Source organism: Phacochoerus africanus, chromosome 11 (assembly GCF_016906955.1).
Source record: "Phacochoerus africanus isolate WHEZ1 chromosome 11, ROS_Pafr_v1, whole genome shotgun sequence".
Lineage (NCBI taxonomy): Eukaryota > Metazoa > Chordata > Mammalia > Artiodactyla > Suidae > Phacochoerus > Phacochoerus africanus.
Window position 1 is genome coordinate 88,972,805 of NC_062554.1, and position 27,315 is coordinate 89,000,119.

The window sequence follows — 27,315 nt, forward strand, 5'->3', positions numbered from 1 at the left end:
GCTCAACATCCCTGATTATGAGAGAAATGCAAATCAAAACTACCATGAGATACCACCTCACACCAGTCAGAATGGCCCTCATTAATAAGTCCACAAATAACAAGTGCTAGAGGGGGTGTGGAGAAAAGGGAACCCTCCTGCACTGTTGGGAATGTAAACTGGTACAGCCACTGTGGAGAACAGTTTGGAGATAGCTTAGAAATCTACACATAGAACTTCCATATGACCCCGCAAACCCACTCTTGGGCATCTATCCGGACAAAACTCTCCTTAAAAGAGACACGTGCACCCGCATGTTCATTGCAGCACTATTCACAATAGCCAGGACATGGAAACAACCCAAATGTCCATCAGCAGATGATTGGATTTGGAAGAGGTGGTATATATACACAATGGAATACTACTCAGCCATAGAAAAGAATGACATAATGCCATTTGCGGCAACATGGATGGAACTAGAGAATCTCATCCTGAGTGAAATGAGCCAGAAAGACAAAGACAGATACCATATGATATCACTTATAACTGGAATCTGATATCCAGTACAAATGAACATCTCCTTAGAAAAGAAAATCATGGGCTTGGAAAATAGACTTGTGGCTGCCTGATGGGAGAGGGAGGGAGTGGGAGGGATCGGGAGCTTGGGGTTATCAGACACAACTTAGAATAGATTTACAAGGAGATCCTGCTGAGTAGCATTGAGAACTATGTCTAGATACTCATGTTGCAACAGAACAAAGGTTGGGGGGAAAAAATGTATACATGTAAGGATAACTTGATCCCCTTGCTGTACAGTGGGAAATAAATAAATAAATAAATAAATAAATAAATAAATAAAGGAGATTTAGGACATATACTTGAATAACCAGAGGACCAAAAATACCAAGAATGAGTTAGGGAAAAAGCTCAGAATTAAATAGTAAGTCCCAAAGAAGTAATGAAAATGCAAATACACGCATTACTCAGAAGTGTTAATAATATAGGAAAGTTTAGTTTTTTCTTCTCTCAGAAAATAATATATTGTGTTATTTAACATAATGTGTAGTAAGTTAAATTCATGTGTATGTCTGGAAATGATTCTGTGATGGTGTACAGATCAAGTTAAAGAGATATGTGTGATCATGACTGGTCACATTATGTGTACGTAAAATGCATGTCTGTGCATCACATTCAAAATTAATGACAGAATAACCAGCATAATGTATGTCAAAGTGATACTTAAGTAAATGGGAGTAGAGTAGTATGGAAGAGGTAAAGAGTAATTTATTAGTTTTCTTCCAAATATTTGTATGAAATTAACCTTTATAATACAAGTAGGATATCAACTATGGTTGAGAAAAGAAGTGCAAAACAAGATTTCCCACTTTTAAGTGAGTTAAAGTTTTTGATATCTTTGTTAAAATAAAAACTCTAGCAAAGGGAGTTCCCATTGTGGTTCAGTGGAAACAAATCTGACTAATTTCCATGATGATGCAGACTTGATCCCTGGCCTTGCTCAGTGGGTTAAGGATCCAGTACTGCCATGAGCTGTGGTGTAGTTTGCAGACACACCTCAGATCTGACATTGCTGTGGCTGTAATGTAGGCCGACAGCTGCGACCCTGACCCTTAGCCCGGGGACCACAGGTGCAGCCTTAAAAAGAGGGGAAAAAAAAAAAAAAAAAAAACTCTAGCAGAGTTGTTATAGACTTTCATTTTTCCTTATCATGCATGTGGGAGAAAAGGAAAGTCAATGATGCATTTTTGAGTTTAGAAATACTGAAATGTTGATTACTGAATTCTACCAGAGCAACAAATTGTCAACTAAGACAGCTCTTCAAAACTGTATTTTCTCTTGGAAGCTATTTCCACAGGACATGGCCACTCTTATTATTTTTATAACTTTTGCTAGATCCATTTGTTCAATATATGTATGCAAGATAGATTTATATTACCAAATAATAGAACAAGTTTTTATAGTTGTGAATATTCATATGCTTCCATATTGGTTTAGAAAACTAAATTTATGATGTATAAAGAGCTCAAGAGAAAAGGGAACATCATCTTCATATCTTCCTGAAACTCTTTTTGATAATTTTGAAAACAAGGTGCTAAATTTCATTAGATAGTATTTAAATTTTAAAGTAGGGCTGAGGAACTCAATTTTACTGGTATAGGTGGGGGGAAAATGATGGATAGAATTTCACTTAATAATTAAGTGATGAGCATAACATTAATCTTCCATAGCACCAGTGACAACATCTGTGTTAAGAAATTCCAGGGTTCACTACTTCTGGCAAAAATACCAATCCCTATAATTCCATTTGAATCCTCATTCCTCAAAACTTGCTTTTTTCCCATTGCTGTGTGAATGTTTTCCTCATACTACCTATTATCATTTAGCTCTCTTAAGAATCCAGTGACATAGATATTCTTGGGAGTTCCCATTGTGGCACAGCAAAAATGAATCCAACTAGTATCCATGAGGATGCAGGTTCAATCCTTGGCTTCTCTCAGCGGGTTGGGGATCCAGCTTTGCGGTAAGCTGTGGCATAGGCTGGCGGCCGCAGCTCTGATTCGAACTCCCCCTTCCCCCTTGGCAACACAAGTCCGTTCTCTATGTCTGTGAGTCTCTTTGTGTTTTGTATGTAGGTTCATTTGTGCCATATATTAGATTCCAAATATAAGTGATATCATATGGTATTTGTCTATCTCTTTCTGACTTTCTTCCCTTAGTATGAGAATGTCTAGTTTCATCCATGTTGCTAAGAATGGCATTATTTAATTCCTTTTATGACTGACTAGCATTCCATTGTATACATTTACCACATCTTCTTTATTCATTACTCTGTCATTGGAAATTTAGGTTATTTCCATGTCTTGATTATTGTGAATAGCACTGCAATGAACATAGGGGTGCATATATCTTTTTGAATTATAGTTTTGTCCAGATATATGCTTAGGAGTGAAAATTCTGGGTCGTATGGTAGTTCTGTATATTTAGTTTTCTGAGAATCCTGCAAACTTTTTTCCATAATGATTGTATGAATTTACATTCCCACCAACAGTGTAAGAGGGTTTCCTTTTCTCCACGCCCTCTCCAGCATTTGTTATTTGTAGACTTATTAACAGTAGGCATTCTGACAGGTATGAGGTGGTACGTCATTGTAGTTTGATTTGCATTTCTCTATAAGTTGTGATGTTGAGCATTTTTTCATGTGCCTACTGCCCTTTGTATGTCTTCTTAGGAGAAATATCTGTTTAGGTCTTCTGCCCATTTTTTGATTGGGTTGTTTGGGTTTTTGTTTTTGTTTTTTTTGGTGTTGAGTTGTATGAGTTGTTTGTATGTTTTGGAGATTAACACCTTGTCAGTTGTGGTTGCATCATTTGCAGCTATTTTCTCCCATTCCATAGATTCTCTTTTCTTTTTTTTTTTATGGTTTCCTTTGCTGTGTAAAAGCTTGTAAGTTTGATTAGGTCTCTTTTTTTTATTTTTTTATATAATGATTTTTATTTTTTTCCATTATAGCTGGTTTACAGTGTTCTGTCAATTTTATTTTTGTTTTTATTTCTGTTGCCTGGGGAAGCTGAACAATATGCTATAAACACCTTACATTTTCACAAACTTTGTAAATTTGTTGAACTAATCTTTTTTTTTTTTTTCTTCTCTACAAATAATTTCACCATATCTTAGAAGATTACACTTCAGGTTGTACTTACCTGCTTTTTTTTTTTTTTTTTTCAACTTCTTTGAAAACATTCTCACCTGTGCTTGTTCCACATAGACTATTCATAGCAGCTAATGTTTCAATCACTTCAAACTCTGGCATTGACTCCTCAACAACAACAAAAAAGGCAGTTGACCAATGTCAATAACATATGTCAGCCCATCAGGAGCTAGAGAAAACTGCTCAAAATGAGCTACCTTGGTTTTTAATTGACAGTTTATATTGCTGTTTTTGTTCTCAACTTTTTGAGCAACTGTTCTCATCAAAAGGCTAATCGCCTAAGTTTATGCTCCTTCAACACATTTCTTCCAGTGCTGCAGTCAAATATGACTTAATTAAGTCACTATTTGAGACTTTTTTTTGCTAAACTAATAGATAAATGAGCCATTCAGAAGCTTACTTTAGATTCAGTCTTGTTTTCACTTTTTAGTTTTATGAAGAAATTCTGCTGAAATGTGTTATTCCATTTTAAATTTTCTAAAATTTATGAATGTTCCTTTGCTGTGAATTAGGAATTTTGTGATGAGTGCTTAGTCTGATAATGCTGACCTGTTTCATATATTTTTTTAGGACTATATAGTGTCATGGCATAATAAACACTAGCATCTAATTAGAACACAAAGTGATCCATAGTCCATTATGCCTTAAAAGTAGGACACTTTTCTCTTCCTTTTCTTATCTTTAGATGATGGACATGCAAAGATACTTTTTAAAATTAGGATGAAATGTCACAGTACAGCAACACATGTAGCACTCAATATGCTGTCAGATTACAATCCCATCATATTAAGTAGCAGTATAAAGTGAAGAGAGGGGCACAAATGATTTCTCTCGCAACTCCTCGACTCCATCATTATAATGCTGAGACAGCCATAGACAACAGGTAAACAAAAGGGCATAGTGGTGTTGCAATAAAACTTTATTTACAGACATTGAAATTTTCATTTGTAAAATTTTGATGTGAATCTTTTTATCTTATCTCTTAACTTTTTGAATGTTATACAATGATAACAACTTTTTATGTCATTGTCTGCTAAGTCTAATTTTTTTTTGTCTTTTTTTGTCTTTTGTTGTTGTTGCTGTTGCTATTTCTTGGGCCACTCCCGCGGCATATGGAGGTTCTCAGGCTAGGGGGCAAATCGGAGCTGTAGCCACCGGCCTACGCCAGAGCCACAGCAACGCGGGATCCGAGCCGCGTCTGCAACCTACACCACAGCTCACGGCAACGCCGGATCGTTAACCCACTGAGCAAGGGCAGGGACTGAACCTGCAACCTCATGGTTCCTAGTCGGATTCGTTAACCACTGCGCCACGACGGGAACTCCTAAGTCTAATATTTGTGTCAGTTCTGGGTCAGTTTCAATTGGTTGATTTTTAGGTTCATCATAGCTCCTATTTTGCTGGATTTTGTCATATCTGGTAATTTTTGGTTAGATGCCACATATTGTGAATTTAACATTTTGGAATGCTGGATATTTTTGTATTTCTATAAATAATCTTCTTTTGTTCTGGGATGCAGTTAAGTTACATTAAAGCAATTTAATCCATTGGGGAGGTGTCGTTGATTTTAAGATTTATTAAGGAGGACTGGAGCCAAGTACCAAAGCAGGACCCTTCTATATATTCAACCTAGTGCTCAGTGAAGCATGAAGTTATCCAGGCAGACTGGTATAACCAAGTACTATTCCTAGCCCTCACATGTACATTGTTCAGTTGAATACTCAAGGAGGACCCTCTGAAGATACTCAGATTTCTCTTTCTATATATCTCTCTCCTATCCAGCATTATATGCTGTAAACTCTAGCTTCCTTAGACTCTCCAGACTCTTATCTTTGTCTACTGTTCTTAGGGAGTCTGTTGGGCTCTGTCTCAGCTCACTCTTCCTGCTCTGCAGCCTGGAAACTTTTCAGGGGGTAAGCTGGGGCAAGCAGGGCTCATCTTGTTTCCCATTTCTGCCTTTGGTTGCCTTAGATCTAGTATCTTGAAAACTATTGGTTCATATATATTGTCTATTTTTTGTTTGTTGATAGTAAGACAAATCCATTCCCTCTCTTCATGTTAGCTAGAAGCAGAAGTCCTGCCATATACAATTTCACTTCTATGGTTGCATACTGAGTTTCTTTTCATTTATTTTCTTATGGTAGCCCTTCCTCTGGAATTTTCTTATCAAAGTTGTATTTCCCACATTTAGCATAGTACCTTAGACATAGTAGATACTCCATAAATAATTATCTCCAGAATTATTTAACTATCACTTTCTGCTCTTAATTTCCAAGAAAAAAATCTGTATTTGCCCATGTTGCTAAAGAATCTAAGGACATTTAATTAATTTCCTCTGATTTCAGTTCTTAATTCTTTCCAGAGCTACACTGTTCCTCTAGGTCATTGAGACCAATTTGTATTTTCCTTTAATTCTTGTAGTACTTTTCAAGGCCAAATGTCTGTTATTTTCTGTTAATTTTTCCTGGGACAGGAAACTATATTTATTATTTAATCTCTAATTATAAACTCAAAGTAAAATTTTATGTATAAATCCTAAAAAAGATCGCCTACTTTATTTTGTAAGAAACTATAATAGTAATTCTTATAAATTTAAAATTAACTGACTTTTTTCCAAAATATGTCTGATTATAGGCAACAGGTTCAAGAGTTGGTGTCTTAACACAAAATGCAACTAACATGGGACTTTCAGTTATAATTTCCTTCATATATGGATGGGAGATGACACTCTTAATTTTAAGTATTGCTCCAGTACTTGCTCTGGCAGGAATGATCGAAACTGCAGCAATGACTGGATTTGCCAACAAGGATAAGCAAGAACTTGAGCGTGCTGGAAAGGTAAAAAAAAAAAAAAAACAAAACAACTTTTAAGAGAAAAATCAGTAAGAGCTTCCATCTTTATGTTAAATTCCTTTCTTTGGCATCTGTAGAGTAGTATATATGTATTGAAATTCATACAGATCAGTTTAGGATAGGGTTTAGGTTGTAGAGCAATAGGGTGCATAATTTAGAGCGTGAGCTCTGGGGACAAATTGGCTAAATTAGAATCCAGATTCTATCACTAAGAAAATGTATGATATGAGTAAATTATATCAACCTTTCTGGATTTCCATTTCATCCTCTGCAAAGTGGGAATGAAATAGTATATTCACTTTCAGATCTTTAAAAGTATTACGGAAACTACATCATCATCATCATCATCATTATTATTATTATTATTATTTGCAATAGTACTGGAAGACAGTAAGCACTCAGTCTTCAGCCATTATTACTGTTACCAAATTGTGGGTGAATTTGTTAATATTGTGATTCTCCATTCTCTGATTTTGTGTGTGTGTGTGTCTTTTTGTCTTTTTTCTAGGCCCACACCCTCGGCATATGGAGGTTCCCAGGCTAGGGGTCTAATCAGGGCTGTAGCTGCTGGCCTATACCACAGCCACAGCAACTCCAGATCCCAGATGCGTTTGTGACCTACACCATAGCACATGGCAATGCTGGATCCTCAACCCACTGAGCAAGGCCAGGGATTGAACCCGCAACCTCATGGTTCCTAGTCAGATTCATTAACCACTGAGCCATGACAGGAACTCCTCCATTCACTGATTATTGAACAATTAAATTTCTTGAACAATTCTGGGTATTTTATTTTTCAAAATAAAGAGAAAATATAGTAGTTACTGAATACAAGGCAAGGCACTGATACAGGTAGTGCCTAAAACAAAGTTTTGGAGAAAATGACCATTTTTATACTGATCAAAATGAATGATATATTTACTTGGAAAATTCTTGGACATATTTAAGTTTCTCAAGATCAATCATATTCATAAAAAATAATCATTGTAGTGGAGATTTAAGGAAATATTAATAATATAGTATCATAACTTCTAAGAATTGAAAGAGATGTCATTTGATATAACCATTTACCCAAAGTAGGCATCTTTTGTACAATAACCATGTCTGTCCATCTTTTATCCACCCTTTCCTCCAACGGCAGGCAGTGCATTACTTTCCCAGGCTGCTGCCTACTCCTTAGATAGCAGGCAGTTCTCTCTCCTCTCTCTCTCTGTCTTTTTGGTAGCCTTCTGTCCTTCTCTTCTTGGCTTTCATCTTGGGAGAGGTGCAAAGCCTGTTTCTCATGACATCCTTTAGGAAGCTTCATCATATAAATGCCAAGTCTTCTCTTGGCCATCCAGCCCCAGCTCCTTTCATGATATAGTTTCAAAGATCTTTATCACATTGGTGAACATTCCTGAATATGAAAAACATTTTAATATCATTATGATCTATATCACAGTAACTGTATCACATTATAAGTAGCATGAATATTCATGAATAAGGATCCAACCAAGCACAGGACTCATATAAATCTGGTTTTCATGACCCTTGGACCTTTCCACATTTCCTGCACTAGATTAAGGACCCTTAGAATGTTTGAGCAATAAAGGCTGAGCATATATTACTTAGTATGTATTTGCCTCAGAGGCAGTGCAAAATTGTTCAGCTCTCTGTGTGTACAAATTACTACAATTTCCAAATTAATCTGGCCCCTATTAGTAATATTTTGTTCATCTTAATTTTATGTCATGAGCTTTAGTTGTATATGTGCTCTTTGATTTTTCCTTTTTGTATTATTAGAGTAACCTAAGACTGCACAATCAGTAACTCCAATCAGATAGGCAATCTGTGTACTTTCCCACTAGCTTTTTAATCTATCACTTTACCAAACACCAAAACTTAGACTGTAGACCAGTAAAACATATTGGACCTTCTTTTATTGCATGTATTTGGACAAATGATCAAATGTTTAGTTTTTCAGATTTAAAATGACCATATCAGGAGTTTCCATTGTGGTGCAGCAAAAACAAATCCAACTAGTATCCATGAGGATACAGGTTCAATCCCTGGCCTTGCTCAGAGGGTCAGGAATCCGGTGTTGATGTGAGCTGTGGTATAGGTGGAAGACATAGCTCAGATCCCATGTTTCTGTGGCTGTGGCATAGGCCAGCAGCTGTAGCTACGATTCAGCCCCTAGCCTGGGAACTTCCATATGCCATGGGGGAGGCCCTAAAAGAAAAAAAAAAATACCACATCAGTTTTGTTTTTTCTTTTTAAGTGTATTTTTAAGGTTCTATCAGTGGTACTTTTTCCACGGTGAAAAATGATTTTTTTGTTGTTGTTTATTTCTTTTTATTTTCCTCAAGGTTTCAACATTCTTACTCAGTTCACTTGCATACTACAGAATAAAGTTTCTTTGAGTTCATTTTGAAATTATAAGAATTTAGAGCAGAACCCAGGTCCTGACTATAGTCTAGAAATCCAGTTCCCTCTCATAACCCAGATTCTCCTTCAAATAACCTTGGGTGTCCTAGGTAGGTCTTCCCCTATCCTACAGATCACACTGCCAGTGTGGAAAGAGAATGAGAAAGCAGAAAGTTTCTCTTTCAAGTCTACATGTATTCTCATGTCCAATAAGTTATTTTGAGCCAAAAGTCTCCTCCACTTTTGATCTCTCTTCTTTTTTGAAAACTATATATAGAGAAGCAGTAATTATATTTGAACTAAATATCTTTTTAAGTTCATAGACATGGATATGAAAAACAGCTGTACAATATCTTACAAAGAATTCAAAAGGCTCCTCCGTGTTACTTTACAACAGTGTTCCCCAGTCCTTTGGTTGCTATTTGCATTTCTGTCCATGAAAATATAATAATTATTTACATTAGATTCTCTCTGCTGTCTTCTTGAATTATCTTGTAATTCATAAGATAGCTCCTTTGCATAATTGCATATGGACATAATGCTCACTAATGTTTGATCTCTGTCTGTGGAATCAGTTTAAATAGTAACTCAGTGAAGACTTAAAGGGTGCTAAATTTACATTGGTGGACTAAATCTTTTCTAAAGATATTTTCCTTTATCCTGAAATGTTATTTTCCTGACTTATTTTGGAGAAATAAAAAAAACTAAGAAAACTCATCAGAGGGAGTTCCCATTATGGCTCAGTGGCAATGAACCCAACCAGTATCCATGAGGTTGTGGGTTCAATCCCTGGCCCTGTTCAGTGGTTTAGGATCCAGTGTTGCCATGAGCTGTGGTGTAGGTCCCAGATGTGGCTTGGATCTGGCATTGCTGTGCCTATGGTTCTGGCATAGGCCAGTGGCTACAGTTCCAATTCAACCCCTGTCCTAGCAGTCCTAAACTAAAACAAAAAGGAAAAGAAAACTCATCAGAAAAATGTATTGATGGAATTCCTGGATGGCTCAGCGGGTTAATGATCAGGTGTTGCCACTGCTGTAGCTAGGGTCACTGCTGTGGTGTGAGTTAAGTCCCTGGCCTGGGAACTTCTGCATGCTGCCAGCATGGGCAAAATACATATGTATTGATTTGATGTACTTAATATGTCCCCATTGTAAGTGACTATAACTCATAACCAGGATAAGTTTAAACACTACTAATTTTATTTCTCTATTTTATTGTTTTATAAGATAGCAACTGAAGCTGTGGAGAATATACGTACCATAGTGTCATTAACAAGAGAAAAAGCCTTTGAGCAAATGTATGAGGAGACTCTGCAGACTCAGCACAGGTGATTGTAGATTCATACTATATTAATTTACAGTTTGTTCCTGTAATGGCAGTACTCCTAGGGGACTCCAATGGTTTGCTTGCCAATTCATTTACCCTGGAATCTTTCCTAATAATGGCATATCTTAATTTCCCATATGACTCCATCAAGAGGAAACTAGGAAAGGAGTCAAGAGCAAGCACAGTTAGAACATGTATTTTAAGTCCTCCCACACTGCTGCAAACTGTAACTAAGGGTACATACTTTTCTTATTTCCCTGAAACAAGAATGAGGAAATAACATATTTGAGAAAGAAAATAATATTGCTTGGCTCTTTATATTGAATCTCTAAAATAGTTCACATTTTAAAACAAATATAACCACAACAAATGTAATCACTTCTTTTAAATTTAAACTAGTCCTCCTTATCACATTTACTTAGTGATACTCTTTGTATTACTTTATCAGAAAGATAGCTTTGTACTTATTTACACTCATGCTTGTGGTTTGTACCACCCTTTAATTTCCACTAATTATTCTCTTAGTACAAGATTAGGATAGAAAATATTTTAAAACCAAATCCCTTTAACTCTTTCATTAGCTGTCCTTTCATGGACTTTGTCCATTTATTTGCAAATAAAAAGAGGCAACTTTGTTATACTGAACAATGGAGTATGTAGCTATAGAGAAAATCATTATATTTACTGTTTTCTCTGTAATAATTCTCAGTAGTTAAAAAGATCATTTTCTCTTTAATTCTTAGAAAAAAAGTGTATCCCCTAAATGATGTCTTCTATATTTATTACTCTGTATTTATTTAAATGACCTTGCTATTTACCTCATGCCCCATTATTTAATATATTTTGTGCATTTCAGAAATACCTTGAAGAAAGCACAGATCATTGGAATCTGTTATGCATTTAGCCATGCCTTTGTGTATTTTGCCTATGCAGCAGGATTTCTGTTTGGAACCCATTTAATTCAAGCAGGCCGTATGACCCCAGAGGGCATGTTCATGTAAGTCATGTAAATATATAAACCTTGTATTTGTTTGTTTCTTTGGCTGAACCCATGGCATGTACTAGGGATCAAACCCACACCACAGCAGCTACCCAAGCCACTGCAGTGACAACACTGGATCCTTAATCTGCTGTGTCACAGAGGAACTCCTATATAAACCTTGTAAATCGATTGTGTACTTAAATTAACCAGAAAGATATCTAGTTTATAGTGCATTATCATTTAAATCATATTTGTGTGAAAGACATGCTGGGAAATATTTTCTTAATTTTTTTGTTTATTTAATATCTATAAGTGCAGTCAGGCTGGCCAAATACTGATAAAACACAGGTAATCTGAGTTAACTCACAAATGAATTGCTTCCTGCTTCACTTTGCTAGATGTGGGAATATAGGAGTAAAATATGCCTTCTTGTTAATCCTTTTTTTTTTCTTCATGGAACTTCATGGAAGCTTCATGGAAGTCCTGAGGTGGAGATGGCTTTATCAAGTATGACTGTAAATCAGTGAGTTCCTTGCTAAGCAAATACTCCAGAACAAATACGTGTTGATGAGTATTTCTCTTCAGAAAAGTCACATTTAGAATTGATCATGGCAACCCAATAAGGCTGCCTCTTCCCAAAGCATTTGTTGGTGTTTCTGTTTTGGAACTCTGTCCACATAGTTATAAATTTCTTTACTTCACAGAAACACCTAAATTCAACTTCTAAAATTAGAAAAAAATAATTTTGAGTGTTAAATCTGAACTTTGTATGTCTCCATAAAATGTCAGAACATTAATAATCTGCATCTTGAATGTCATTGCTAAACATCTAGAACTAGAGAAATTGATACACTATTTGACTTTAAAAAGTAATGTTATATTTTTTAACAAGCCCACCAAAACATACACATCAAAGCAAGGATCAGCCTCTTCAAAATAATGACTTGGGAGATTAACACCTGTTTCAAGGATGCTGCCATTTGGCAAAACATGTTGGGAACTCCTCTTTGGGATTTACCTCTCAAGACTCAGGCACATTCCTTTGAATATCCTCATTGGTGACATATATTTGTACTTTGAGGAGATATTCAATTTGAGGAAATGACCAAAAGTCATTTGAAGCCAAACAATTTCAGAAAAACTTGGACTAATTTTTAGTTTCTCTTCACGTGATTATTCATTTGCTTATTTGTCTATCAAACATTAACTGAGTTCCCAGGAAGTTTCTTTGCCAGGCACTCAGGAGAAAAGCATCCAAAGTTTACCAAACCAGTAGTTTTGAATCTATAAAGCCACTTAGAGGTTTTCTAGAGCAGACTGAAAATGGAATATCTGTATTTAAAATTTTAACAGAAATTTTAGGCTACCTCTTATACCATGTTTTCCTACTCTCTAAAATAGTGTGCAGGAGCTCCTGTCATAGCTCAGTGGTTAACAAACCCAACCAGCGTCCATGAGGACTAGGGTTCGATCCCTGGCCTTGTTCAGTAGGTTGAGGATCTGGCATTGCCATGAGCTGTGGTGCAGATTGCAGACAGCTTATATCCCACATTGCTGTGGCTCTGGCAGAGGCCAGTGGCTACAGCTCCGATTGGACCTCCATATGCTGAGCTCAGGTGTGGCCCTAAAAAGACAAAAAATAAAATAAAATAAAATAAATAAAATAAAATAAAATAAAATAGTGTGCAGTCATGCCTGTGTGAACATATAAACAAGAATTATGACATTTAGCCTTGAGCTTCATTCTGATTATACAGACTAGCTTACATAGATAAATTAATAAGAAACGAAATGTTTTTTTCAGCTAAATTAATTTTTTCAGTTCACCAGCCTGCACTAAATTAGCAAGTTTTTTTCTTGGTCCTTGTCTACTACAGGCAATCATAAGCTTTCAAACTGATTGTATTTCAAGTTTGTTTGTAAACCAGTTGTTTGAAACTCAGAATATGTCTTCCTCATGTTGCTCTTTCTGCAGCTGTCTTTAAACCCCTAGGGTCGCATTTCTTCATATAACTGATCCTTGATATTAGTGGAAAGCAAGTCAATCAAATATATTTGTATGAATGTAGAATGTCTGATGATTTTATTAATTCTCACAAAAGAATTTTCTTTCTTTCTTTTTTTTTTTAATGGCTGCACCTGTGGCATATGAAGTTCCCAGGTTAGGGGTTGGATCAGAGCTGCAGCCATGACACCAGCAGATAGGTAACCCACTGAGTGAGGCCAGGGATTGAACGCACATCCTCCCAGAAACAACGTCGGGTCCTTAACACACTGAGCCACAACAGGGAGCTCCCAGAATTTTCATTTTTAAAAGCAATTATAATCTAATTAATTTCTAATGGATTCACCTGAAGGTAATATAACAAAGCAATCAAAAGAGACACCTTATCTTTCCATCATCAAACTCACTAGGCTACCACGTGATCCACCATGCCTGCCAACTCCAAGGAAGAACTAAGGTCCTTGTCTGCAGTGGGTTCCTACAATCATCTCTTCACATCAGTTTCTATCACTATTATTTCTTTACATTATAATCACCTATTGTAAAAAAAAGAGAAATCTCTCCCATAACCTTGAGCCCCCTTCTGCCTACTTTCAATGGCTCTGCTCTCGTTTGCAGCAAAACAAATTCCAGAGTTGACTATTCTTGTTATATATACCTTTTCATCTCCAGCCTCTCCTAAAGACTCATTATCAAGGTCACCACTGACCTCCATCTCACCCACCCACAGAGCTTATCTATTCAGTTCTCCCATCTCACTTAACTTGACCTCTCAGCAGCATTTTATACTCTCCTTCCTGAAACATTTTGTTCCCTAGCCTTTTCTCCTTTGCTGTTGGCCCCTCCTCTATTTCCTGTACTGACTCCTGTTTTTCTGCTGGGCCTTCATGTGTTAGAGGGCTTTAGAGCTCTCTGTACTCTTCATCTACACACTCTCATTGGTGATTTCATCCAGTCTGATAGCTTTAAATATTACCTGTGTCCTGATGACTCCCTTCTGTGTATTTCTAAACTCTGACCCTACTCTTGAACACCACACACTTATCCAGCTACCTACTGGACATCTCCACTTAGATGTCGAATAGCTTGATGTGTCCAAAACAGAATTTGAGATTTTTTCCTTTCCAAAGGTTCTCTTCCCCAGTTCCACTTTAATAAACAGTACCACCATCCACACAGTTGCTCAATGCAAAAATCTAAGAATTGTCCTTCATGCTTTTCTTGCTTTCACTCACCATATATAGCAACCAAGTTCTAACAACTCTAACTCCAAAATATTTGTCACCATATCTACCCATATTACCCTCCCTTTTACATCCTTGCCTGTTTTGACTGGACCACTCTAAACACCTGCTCACGCATGTCCGTGTGCCCACTCTTGTTTTCCTATAATCCATTCTCCACACAGTAGTTAGGCTTATCTTTTATTTATTTATTTATTTTTAATTCTCAAATGAACTTATCACATCTGTAGTTGTATAATGATCATAGCAATCCAATTTCACAGGATTTCCATCCCACAGCCCAAGCACATCCCCCCAACCCCCACACCGTCTCCTCCGGAGATGATAAGTTTTTCAATGTCTGTGAATCAGCATCTGTTCTGCAAAGAAGTTCAGTCTGTTCTTTTTTCAGATTCCACATGTCAGTGAAAGCATTTGATGTTGGTGTCTCATTGTATGGCTGACTTCACTTAGCATGATAGTTAGGCTGATCTTTTAAAACACAAATCCAGGAGTTCCCATCGTGGCGCACTGGTTAACGAATCCGACTGGAAACCATGAGGTTGTGGGTTCGATCCCTGGCCTTGCTCAGTGGGTTAAGGATCAGCGTTGCCGTGAGCTGTGGTGTAGGTTGCAGACACGGCTCTGATCCCATGTTGCTGTGGCTCTGGCCCAGGCCAGTGGCTACAGGTCCGATTCGACCCCTCACCTGGGAACCTCCTTGTGCCTGACTAGTATCCATGAGGATGCAGGTTCAATCCCTGCCCTTTCTCAAAGGGTTGAGGATCCGGCATTGCCAGGAACTATGGTGAAGCTTCCAAATGTGGCTCTGATCTGGCATTGCTGTGGCTGTGACATAGGCCAGCAGCTGCAGCTCCAGTTGGATCCCTAGCCTGGGAACTTACATATGCTGCAGGTGAGGCCTTAAAAAGAAAAAAAGAAAAAAAAAACTAAGCAAATATTTTCTTAGAAAGTGAAACAACCTCAGAATCAAGCAATCACTATCATGTCTGCAAGTGACATCAGGAAGGATATTTCTTGAAAGGGGCCTCTTAAGACAGCCAGCCATCCTGTTGCATATGATAATTACTATAATAACAAACTTGATTGAGTCCTTAGTATTAAAAATTTGTCAGATATTATCTGCTTAGCCTTCTCAACTACTCTGTGAAATATTATGACTCCCATTTTAGGGATAGGGAAAATTAAGATGCAGGGAAGTTACCTAACTTGCCCAAGTCACTTAATCAGCTAGTGACAGAGCACAGATTCAAGTTCATGATTCAAGATGCTAAGGGCTTTGCTTAGTAAACATTTATTATTATTATTATCATTATTACTAATTCTGTGACAAACTTTCATAGAATCTTTCTATAAAATTATTTTTTTAATTCTTACATTCTTTTCAAACATTTAAATATCCAGAGCCAGAATGAGACTTAACATGAATGGAACAAATAACTTGCCGAATGTTATTTTATGACCCTAAAATATAGGAGAATCAAAAGGCCTCCGTACAAAAATTCCTCCTCCAAATGGCCTACCACAATTGCTGGATTTTTTTCACTAAAAAATTGAAAGTTATTTCTGGAGACACAGCACTTTAGCTGTCAGAACATATGTAGGACTACTAACATGAGGGCAAAGATTAATGAACACACTGGTATTTCCTAGTGCCATGAGGGAAGGAAGAATTGGAGCTATCTGAGCTAGGACCACAAGTATCACTTTTGATTTGAGTGTCATTCAGCCAGACCACAAACAAAGTAAGGATACCCATACTTTTATAGTATGGACAAAGGAGAGAGGCTCTAGGAAATATGGGTACTGGCCTGTGCAAAATGTGAACAGATGAGATTTGCCTTTAATAGCAAAGTCTCCAGCTTTCTTAGAGACCCATAGTAGTCCCCAACTACCAAGAATGTGTCACAAGTGCTCCTTTAGACACACTAAATTATACCTGGCCTAGAAGACTCTGTGTCTTCCAGAATCTAAGGTGGCAGATGGCTTCCTGTCTAATCAGCTATATGAATGGAAGATTTTACAAAGAAAACTCCCTCCTACTAAAACCCTCTTTAAGCAAAAAAGAACTTTGTGCCATTCTCTAAATCATTGTTTTCCCAATTCAACAATTGAGAAGCTGATAAAAATTCAGGTACCTGGAGCTCACCCCACAAATCTAACCCAGAGCTTTGTAGATCTCATGTAGGGCCAGGACCCTACATTTTACAAAACATTCCATATTATTCTGAGGCACAGAATCTGAAGATCTCAGTTTAAGAAATATAAACTTAGGGGATGAATCCCAAGCTGCTCTCTATAACTGCTTAAAACCTTAGGGGTTTCTTCAGGATATTACCAGAAACTTTCTTAGAATTATATAAATTGTGGAAGTCATATTTTATTTTATTGTATAAAATAAAGATGTTTCACTCATTCGAAAAGTGTGAATGTATTTTCATGTTTTATAGCTACCAGGATGAGTAAGCTGTCTCTCTTTCAGAAATGACACTGTGGGAGTTCCTGTTGTGGCTCAGCAGGTTATGAACCCAACTTGTATCCATGAGGATACAGGTTCAATCGCTGGTCTCGCTCAGTGGGTTAAGGATCCAGCATTGCTGCAAGCTATGGTGTAGGTTGCAGATGGAGTTAGGATCTGGCATTGCCGTCGCTGTCGAGTAGGCTGGCAACTGCAGCTCCAATTCAACACCTAGCCTGGGGAACTTCCATATGCCACAAGTGCCACCCTAAAAAAAAAAAATCAGAAGTGACAGTGTGCCTTATAGAGGGAGATGCACAAGAGGAATTTTAGCAGAAGAATCCCTTGCTGTGCTCATAACATTAGTTTATCAGCAAGGCAATTTAATATTTTCTTCTTAAGAAAAAAGAAAAGGGCAATATATTTCTTATGGTAGAAGCTGTCTCCATCCATCTCTATTATGGTAGAAGCTTCTCTGAAATGAGGATTTTTTAAAAGGCAATAGCATTTTCACTCTTATGCCTCTTCCCCAATGCATAGGCATTTAGAAAATCTGTTGCTTAGGTTTTCATACACATATGTATAGTAAAACTCTTCCTCTTTGTTCCTGTTAGCCCTGGAAACACTTTGGATTTAGTTCAATATAAATGTACAGACTTTGAGAAATACAACATGTTTGTCTTCTTTTATTCCCTTCCCCCTTTTTTTGCTTTCTGCAGCATATGGAAGTTCCCAGGCTAGGGGTCAAATCAAAGCTACAGCTGCCCACCTGCACCACAGCAACACGGGATCCAGGCTGCATCTTTGGCCTACACCACAGCTCACAGCAATGCCAAATCCCCAGCGCACTGAGTGAGGCCAGGGGTCAAACCCACACCATGCTTTGCTCTCTTTAAATCATGTAGCACTTCAGGCAGATAACGAATTATCTGGCATCAATTATCTGTTCTAACTACATTATATGCAACCCCCCAAAAAAACATTGATATCTACTGTGTAAATTCAGATCTCGCTGCTAGAGACTCATTCTTCCTATTGTTAGTTGAATTCTTTGCCAAATCTCCAAGCAAATGAGCCTTATATCAAAGTGGCTAAGAAGTTTTATATTCACTAGTTACGACCTTTGATCTATCTTTATAATTAGAAGAGAAATGTTTAAGATTACCTGAACTCCAAAGGTTATTTTGGTGTACAGAGCAAGGGATGATCACTGTGTGGTAGAAAATTATAAAAGAGATATCGTTGTTGGTCATTAGTGGTATTGTCTGTGCCAAAAGATTATATTCCTGTATTTGATTTTTCCTTTACTTTTAGAGTACTTGTTTGAAGATGAACCTAACTGAGATTCAAATGCTTTATCATTTGATAGAGTTTTTACTGCAATTGCATATGGAGCTATGGCCATTGGAGAAACACTTGTTTTGGCACCTGAATATTCAAGAGCCAAATCTGGAGCTGCACATCTGTTTGCTTTGTTGGAAAAGAAACCGACTATAGACAGCCATAGTCAAGAAGGGAAAAAAACAGTAAGAAAAACTATGATTTTATTTATTTATTTATTTATTTATTTGGCCAAGCCCACAGCATGTGGAAGTTCCTGGGCCAGGGCTCTAACCCAAGCCACAGTAGAGGCAAAGGGCCATTTTTTGAATCCTTAACCACTAGGCCACTGGGGAACTCCCTGATTTTTTTTTAATTTTTATTTTTTCCTTTTACTGCTGAATCTGTGGCATTTGGAAGTTCTGGGGCAGGGAGTCAAATTGAAGCTGCAGCTGTGGCCTACGCCACAGCTTGCATGCAGCAACGTCAGATCCTTAACCCACTGAGCCAGACCAGGGATTGAACCTGCATCCTCATAGAGACATCATCGGGTCCTTAACCCACTGAGCCACAATAGAACTCTAGTAACTCCCTGATTTTAAGTGTCCATTTATTATTAATTGTCTATATGCATGCTCCCTAAGTAGAAACTTAAATGAAGGCATTATTTGATAACTGCAAAAGAAAGTGCTATAAATAATTAAAAGCTTATATAAATAATTGTTATGACTTAAATTTTTACATCTACTACTAAAATGTACATATTTTATATTTAAAAATATATGCTCCTGGTTTGTTTTTTACTTACCTGATGCCATGGGAATATTCTTGAACAAAGGTTTAATTTACACATTTGATTTTATTTGGACAGCAAAAGTTTTAGTGTTGAATAAAGATTTGCATTATAGTCTTAGATAAGGATATATTCATTTTTTTCTCTGATAACATATACAAAGTAAATAATGCCCGGTTGCTTCAGATTTTTCATGAGAAATATATCTGTAAGCAAAGGAGGAAAAAAGAGAACTATATTTATTAAATTATTAAATATTAAAACACATGCACATATTTAGTGACAAATTCTAAAAGACTGAATATTAAAAGGGAAATAATAGGGAGAGCGTATAATTTCAAAATAAGCCTTTTGGAGCTCCTGCTATGGTGCAACAGGATCAGCAGCATCCTGGGAGCACTGGGGTGAGAGTTCAATCCCTAGCCCAGCACAGTGGGCTAAAGATCTGACGTTGCCACAGCTGCAGTTTTGGTCCCAATTGTGGCTTGGATCTGATCCCTGGCCCAAGAACTCCATATGCCTCAGGGTGGCAAAAATGAAAAAAATTTAAAAATATGCCTTTCAGTAGTGGTCTTGTACATTTAATATATATTCAATTTCAAGATCTTTCTAGACATTTTAAATTTAGAAGAATAGTTACTAGGTATATACTTAAAAGAAGATTTTCACTTAAAAATATTTCCCTCTAGATTTTTAACAGTAGATTTATATGTATGATTGCTTAAAATCATACATTATCAGAAGAACTTCGTAATTATTAAAAGGAATGCTGGTTGTTAGTGACAAAAATAAAAACATCTTCAAATTCTCAAAACATAATGCTCTAAGATACATGAGAGCATTATCAAATAAGATTTCATATTTATCTTTTGGAAAGTAAAGAATGCAGGAAACTTTAAATCTAGGATTTAGATATATAATAATATCACTACTCATTTCTTTCTAAATATTACATTAGAGAGATTGAGCATCTCACTGATAAATGTCCTCATAGAAACCGTATACAAGGTGGATTTACATATATTCCAGAATAGAATGTGGAAATGTTCTTTATAGAGACTATAAAATTATTTCATGTCTAACATACACTTACTTCTAAATATAACTCCCTATGCTTTAAAAAATTAAAGTCTGGCAAAACAAAATTGGCAAATATTGATAATTATTGAGGCTGGGAGATAGGCATATAGCAGACCATTATATGTTATTCTACCTTTATAGATGTTTGAAATTTTCCATAATAAAATGTTTAAAACAGTAAGAATACATTTTAAATGTATTAAAGTCTAGAGGTCTAGAATATCTCTCTATGCCTTTCCAAAAGGCACCAGAGCATACACAGAAATAATTCTATTCTCCATTATTCTTCAGTATCCTGGGGTTTTTTTTAAACTTTTTTTCACAAATAATATTCATGTGTTACAGTGGGCAAAATAGAAGACATTGAATAAACTAAAAATAAGCTACTACTAAACTTAATATTTTGGCATATACGCTTCCAGATATTGTTTTCTAATTCTAGGACTCTTAACCACATGTTAACATTTCTTTCCTTTGACAACAGGATAATTTCTTTGTCAAACATTGTTTGTTGTTCCTCCCTTCCACCTACCCCTGCCTCCAACCTATATACTGGGCTCAGATGTGCTGAGCATGACTATTAAACCTGACTACTTCAAATGTAGTTGATTGAGGGCAAACATGAAAAGAAACTAAAATCTTACAAACCAAATATATAAGGGGAATTTAATCATCACTTAGTGATAGTTCTGGAAAGTCTTTTATAAACATCTCTGGTATATATGAGTATTGCTTTACAAGTTATCAACCACTAAAGAGATTGAAGCATAGGGAGAAAAATAACCTTTAGGCAAGTGTCACTGCCAAATAATAATCAATTAAAAACAGATAATTCAAAATTGTATATTCACTGTAAAACATGGTCCAACTTACCATTTATACATTTATGGTTTATGAGGATGCCAGCTCTTCTGAATTAAGCAATAAATGTCTATAAAGCATAAATTAATTTTTTTGAAGATGTATTTGTTTAGAGCAAACAGCTAATCTGCAGATCTGACGACTAGGTCCTAAAGCTGAAGGAAAGTAGTGTTTTTAGGAACTTAGTAAAGTCCAGAAATGAAGATAATAAGAATTAGAGATATGGAGTTCCCATTGTGGCTCAGTAGTTAAGGAACCTGACTAGCATCCATGAAGAGTCGGGTTCCATCCCTGGCCTCACTCAGTAGGGTTACGGATCTGGCGTTGCTGTGAGCTGTGGTGTAGGTCGCAAATGCGGCTCGGATTCTGAGTTGCTATGGCTCTGGTGTAGGCCAGCAGCTACAGCTCCTACTGGACCCCTAGCCCAGGAACTTCCATATGCCACAGGTGTGGCCCTAAAAACCTGGAAAAAAAAAATGAGAGATACAGAAATCTCGACAGTTAGCAACTCTGTACAGAGAGGAATACAATTTTTAGAATTAACATGGCTGTAGAAACAGACAATTTTCAGAAAGCACTCAGCCAGTGTGCTATAATTTGTTACAACCTTTCGAAGTCATCCTTCTAAACACTGCCAACTTTTTTTTACAGGATATATTTGAAGGGAATATAGAGTTTCGAGAAGTCTCTTTCTTCTATCCATGTCGCCCAGATGTTCTCATCCTTCGCAACTTATCCCTCAGTATTGAGAAAGGAAAGACAGTAGCATTTGTTGGGAGCAGTGGCTGTGGGAAAAGCACCTCTGTCCAACTTATGCAAAGATTTTATGACCCAGTGAAAGGACAAGTGGTAAGACTGAAATTAAATACAACTCATCTGGGGGTTAGTGGGGCTGTTATTAAACATTCCCTTGGGCTTAAGCATCCTCACTGATTTGAGGAGGGCAAACAGTGTAGTAGTTTAAGAAAAAAAAAAAAAAAAACTACATCCCCTCTATTCCTTAACTAAGAGAACAAGCAAACCAATAACATAAATGATGGATAAAACTTTAAAGCTAAGAAAAAAGATCCAAAGATTCTTCAACCATTATAGAGCAGACATTTTGATCTTATAATCCATGGAATTCTTTTAGAATACAGGTGTTGGAAGATGGGCTTAATATCAACAGCTGGGCTTTTTTGTTACTCTGTTCGAGTTTAAAGCAGAGATAGTAGTTTCTTTGCATCAGTTCAGGCTTCCTGCTATTCACTCTAGCAACTCTCAAAACCTTCTACATGATTAGAGTTTCCTTGCAGCTCCATTAAGTTCTATATCCTGATCTAAAAAAAACCAAACAAACAAAACAAACAAACAAAAACAACCTCTCCCTCCTTTGAACTCCAAGAACTATTTTTCTGACCTGGCACTTTTCTTGCTCTAATATTCAAATTTTCAATTATTCTCTCCACCAACCATCACCATATAACACACACAAGGACAACTTCCTGTTCTGTTTCCTCCTACCCCCGCAGAAAAAACCATAAGCCCATAAAAGTAAAAGAGTGTCATGTTAGTCATCCTTCTGCTGCAATTTACAGTCTTTTCCCCATCACAGGGTCTCAAAGACAGTTTGCAAAATGGTGTTCCCAAAATGGCTCCCTTGTTACCAGAGAAAACAATGAGTTAACAATGAGTACCAAAATTAGGTAACATTCATCTGTTTGCACATAGCATAGCACTCTCCCTCCTTTAAACTCTCCAGTGATTTCCCACCACAGTCAGGATAAACCAGAGTTCATACCACCAAATTAAGGTTCTCCATGAACTGGCTCCTGCCCTTCTCTGTCCAGACTCCTCTCCTGCCACTCTTCCCTCACTGTGCACTGTGTGTCAGTCTCACTGGCTTCTTTATGTTCTTTAAACACACTCAAGGGCCTTTGTTCTTGCTACTCATTCCCCTGCTTAGAATGTTCTTACTCTAACTTCTTTGTCAGTGCCTTCTCATCATTCATGTCTCAGCCTAAATTCTACTTCTTTAGATAGGGATTCTTAGATAACACTATAGAATATATGCATCTACCCACCCACTTTCCAAATCCTCACCACATTCTAGTCACTCACTATCCCATTATCCTGTCTTCATGATAACTTTCTTTTTCTGAGTTTCAGAAGTTGTTAGTGTGCTTATTATAAGCCTGCCTTTTTTACTAGAATATAAGCTACAGGAGGGCAAGAGCTTTGTCTTGTTTATTACTGTTTCCTTGGTACCTGAAGAGTTCCTGTAACGTAATCAGTATGTTCATCAAATGTCAGTTCAATTTTGTTATATGTCCAATATGAATAAACATGGTTTTGTACAAAATATTTCTACATGCAGACTACTGTATCACTTACCCTCTCTCCAGACTTTAATAAAGTGGGGTCCTGTTTCAGTGGAGTTTGGTCATTTTTCATCTGACCTCAGTACAGAGCACCAGACTTTATTATAGACTCTGGACTGGTCTTTGATTATATAGCTATGCCTAGAAATGTCAGGTAATTTTAGGAGTTGGTACTTCAGTCAGCTACATCTGTCTGCTATTATACAACATTATTATTAGTGAGCCCTCCTTGGGTAACATTGTATTATGAAACAGCTTGAATTCCAATCTTCTTTTTATGAGTTGTATATGTTTGAATACAGTGAACCATAACATGATACAGTTGTTAGATCGTCACGTATTGTTCTCCATTCTGCTTTTGATAGCTTTTTGATGGTATGGATGCAAAGGAATTGAATGTACAGTGGCTCCGTTCCCAAATAGCAATTGTTTCTCAAGAGCCTGTGCTCTTCAACTGTAGCATTGCTGAGAACATTGCCTATGGTGATAACAGCCGCGTTGTGCCATTAAATGAGATAAAAGAAGTAGCAGATGCAGCAAATATCCATTCTTTTATTGAAAGTCTTCCTGAGGTAAGAAAATGTCTGAAATCTTGAACTACAAAGCTGCCAAGTAAGTCCAAATATCTTACTGGCCCTAAGTGGTTGTTTTTATGTGTTTCTTGGATTATACAATGTATTTATTACCAGGGTCTAAGATAAAGTTAGAAGTAAATAGCAAAACTTGAGATTTTTGTATGACTATTTTTTCTAAGACCAAAATGTAGTAATATTCAATGAATTAATTTTCACATTTTGATTCTTCACCTTCTATTCATTTATACTCTACTCACATCTACACAACCATCATCCCTCTCCAGACCACTTCATTGCCTCTTAATCTATTTTCTTTCTTCCAGGAAGTCTTGTCCCTTTACAATTCTTCCTCACAACCACTGGAAGGATTTTTTAAAAACATAAATCATACCCCTCCCTGCTTAAAACCTTCTAATGGCATAGTTTGCATTTAAAATGAAGTCTAAACTCCTTATGTGCCTGGCAAGGCCTTCTCTGATGTGGCTGGGCTTGCCTCGCCAGCAGCTTGCTCATCATGTGCTCACCCTGCTCCTGCCACTCTGGCCTCTCTGTCTCATGAATACACCATGTTCTTTCCTACCTCAGGACATTTACACTTACTATTTCTTCAGCTGGGACCTCCCATTTTCTGGCTCTTTGAAGACCAGCTCCTTAACTTTCAAGCTCTTTCAGATGTCACCTTTGCAGAGGCCTTTCCTGGCCACCTTCTCTTAGAGTCCCCACCACCCCTGTAGCCAGTCACATAGTCTTCAAGATGCTTATCATAGTCTCAAATCACCCTGGCGCTTGTTGATTTGCTTAGGGTCTCCTTTTCCCACTAGAGTGCTAGGCCATTTTTGTCACCTCTTTGCATTGACTGTGACATCTGACACAAAATCTCAGAAAAGTTTAAAATTTTGGTTAACTGTAGAGAAGGCTTTAGTGTAGCAAGCACTGACACAGATCCAGAAGTAGCACACAGAGACACTAACTGTAATTGCAACTAAGTTCTTACAATATCTGTTTATACTTAAATACATGTGCAAATAAAATAAAAATATAGATACTGACTTTTGATTAGAAACACCTTTTATAATGTGATTTTCTAGCTCATTTGAAAAGGAAATGCCCAAGTTTAATAACTTGTATATCAAATAACTAATCTAGTACCTTGTTCCTAGGGGAGGATAATGGTCACCACACTCTTTTTTCTACTGCTAGATCTATGGTCTCCTGTCCATACTAATTGGTGCTTATAACTAGAAGTGGGCCATTAATACAATATATCTTTCTCTAGGAAAGTTCTGCATTACTAACAATAAAGAAGGATTAACATATATTTTTATAAAAATTGTAACCTTCTATCTTTCTCTTTTTTTTTTACCAAGGCATTCACTGAATTATTGACTCAAGGTCAGTTTTTTGTGTCTTTTTTTTTTTTTTTTGTCTTTTTAGGGCCGCACCCATGTCACATGGAGGTTCCCAGGCTAGGGGTCTAATCAGAGCTGTTGCTGCAGGCCTACGCCACAGCCACAGCAACACCAGATCCGAGCCGTGTCTGTGACCTACACCACAACTCACGGCAACGCCAGATCCTTAACCCACTGAGCAAGGCCAGGGATCAAACCTGCAACCTCATGGTTCCTAGTAGGATTTGTTTCCTCTGTACCACGACAGGAACATCTCAAGGTCAGATTATTATCCACGTAATTCTGGTAGTTTTTTTTTTTTCTTTAATTAATATATGATAAAATGCTAACCATTTTATATTTGTACCATTTGATTTGTATTCTTAAAATTTTTATCATCTTTCATTCTTTTTCACTGTACTATTTCTCAGATTTACCCAAAACTGTATACTGCAGAGATTCAGTCTGCTTTTTACAATAAACTTTGAGAATCAAGATGATGTTATTTCCAAAAGAAAGAATAGCTTTGTTTCTTGGTGTTTTTAAATTTAACTTTAGTTTTCCTCCATATCACTGTTACCCCCCCACCCCAAATAGGTAGAACCATAAATAAATATGGTGCTAGAGTTTCCACTATGGTGCAGTGGGTTAAGAATCTGACTGCAGTGGCTCAGGTCACTGCAGAGGTACAGGTTTGATCCCTGGCCTGGCACAATGGGTTAAGGATCCGAATTGCCACAGCTGCACCCTGGCCCAGGAACTTCGATATGTCGTGGGTGCAGCCATGAAGAAGGAAAGAAAGAAATATGGTGCCAAAATATCATTTTGGAATAGGACAGTGGAACTACTTACTAGTCTAGCAGCAATGTAAATGACCATTTGGAGTGAAGACAAGACAAGGAATTTGGGAGGTCACTTAGGAGCTATTTCCAGGGTTAAGACATGAAGGCCTCAATTAATAACTATAAAGTGAAATAAAACAAGGAAAAGGATGTAAAAGATATTACAAAAGTGGAATTGTCAGGACTTTAGTTCCAGGTTGTCTTTAGAGAGTGAGCAAAAAAGTACATGATACACTGGGCAACCTGCTGGAATAAAAACACAAAGAGTATATCATAAGAGTACAAAAGAAGGAATGACAAAGTCTCTTGGAACTCAGAGAAAACCATACAGAGGATGTTGTTTTGAACTGGGTTTTAAAGAATGTGTATGAGTTTACTAGGCAGAGAAAGGACAACTCCATTCTTAGGAGGCTGAATAAGCTCAGACAGAAACACATTCATGTAAAAGGGTTTTAGGTGTTTGGGGGTCGGGGAGTGGATAAATTTAAAGTCCTGAGCATGAACTGGGGTGTTGAGAAGAAGAAACCAAACAAAATATGAACAGGAACTAAATGCACAGGTTCTGACATTCCAGGCTAATTTTGGACTCTGTATTGTTGGAAATAGGAAATTGCTAGACATTTTCAGGCAGAGAAAGAGACATGATCAAATCTTTAAAGAAAAACAGTGCATTTGAAGCTCAGCCTTTCACTTGCTCATTCAAGAGCAAATTGTGACTGTTTGTCAATGGCAGAGACTGCATAAAAGGTACATTACAACAGTCTGGAGGCAGGTCCATACTTTTTTTTCCCCAATTCCTATTTCCAAAAGTTCTGAAACTCTGTGCCTTCTTTTCCCCCCAGCACACAAAGACCATATGTTTGATGCAAGTTCGTTTGTGGCCCAAGTGATGTGAGGCTATCTGTAGTCTTTATTAATCCTAATTAGAATGAATTATCACATATTTCTATGGAAATATTAACATACTTGATTACTGGTTGATTCCCCAGCCCTTTCTGGGAGTGTTAAATAATATAAATATCACATATTAAATATATGTAATGTATGGTATATACAATTTATAGTGTATTTTCTTCTAAAGTAAAAAAAAAAAAATAGAATTCTTAAACAAGTATA

The 27,315-nt window shown here is 36.9% G+C and overlaps 1 protein-coding gene across 1 annotated transcript in view; it reads left to right on the plus strand.

Annotated features, from left to right (window-relative positions):
• Positions 1-27,315, plus strand: part of ABCB5 (ATP binding cassette subfamily B member 5) — a 120,108-nt gene that overhangs the window by 88,325 nt on the left and 4,468 nt on the right. Inside the window, exons 21-26 of the mRNA XM_047754395.1 lie at positions 6,341-6,544; positions 10,192-10,292; positions 11,148-11,288; positions 18,350-18,506; positions 21,686-21,883; positions 23,760-23,966. Coding sequence (XP_047610351.1) covers positions 6,341-6,544; positions 10,192-10,292; positions 11,148-11,288; positions 18,350-18,506; positions 21,686-21,883; positions 23,760-23,966 — 1,008 coding nt within the window. The remainder of the gene's footprint in view (positions 1-6,340; positions 6,545-10,191; positions 10,293-11,147; positions 11,289-18,349; positions 18,507-21,685; positions 21,884-23,759; positions 23,967-27,315) is intronic.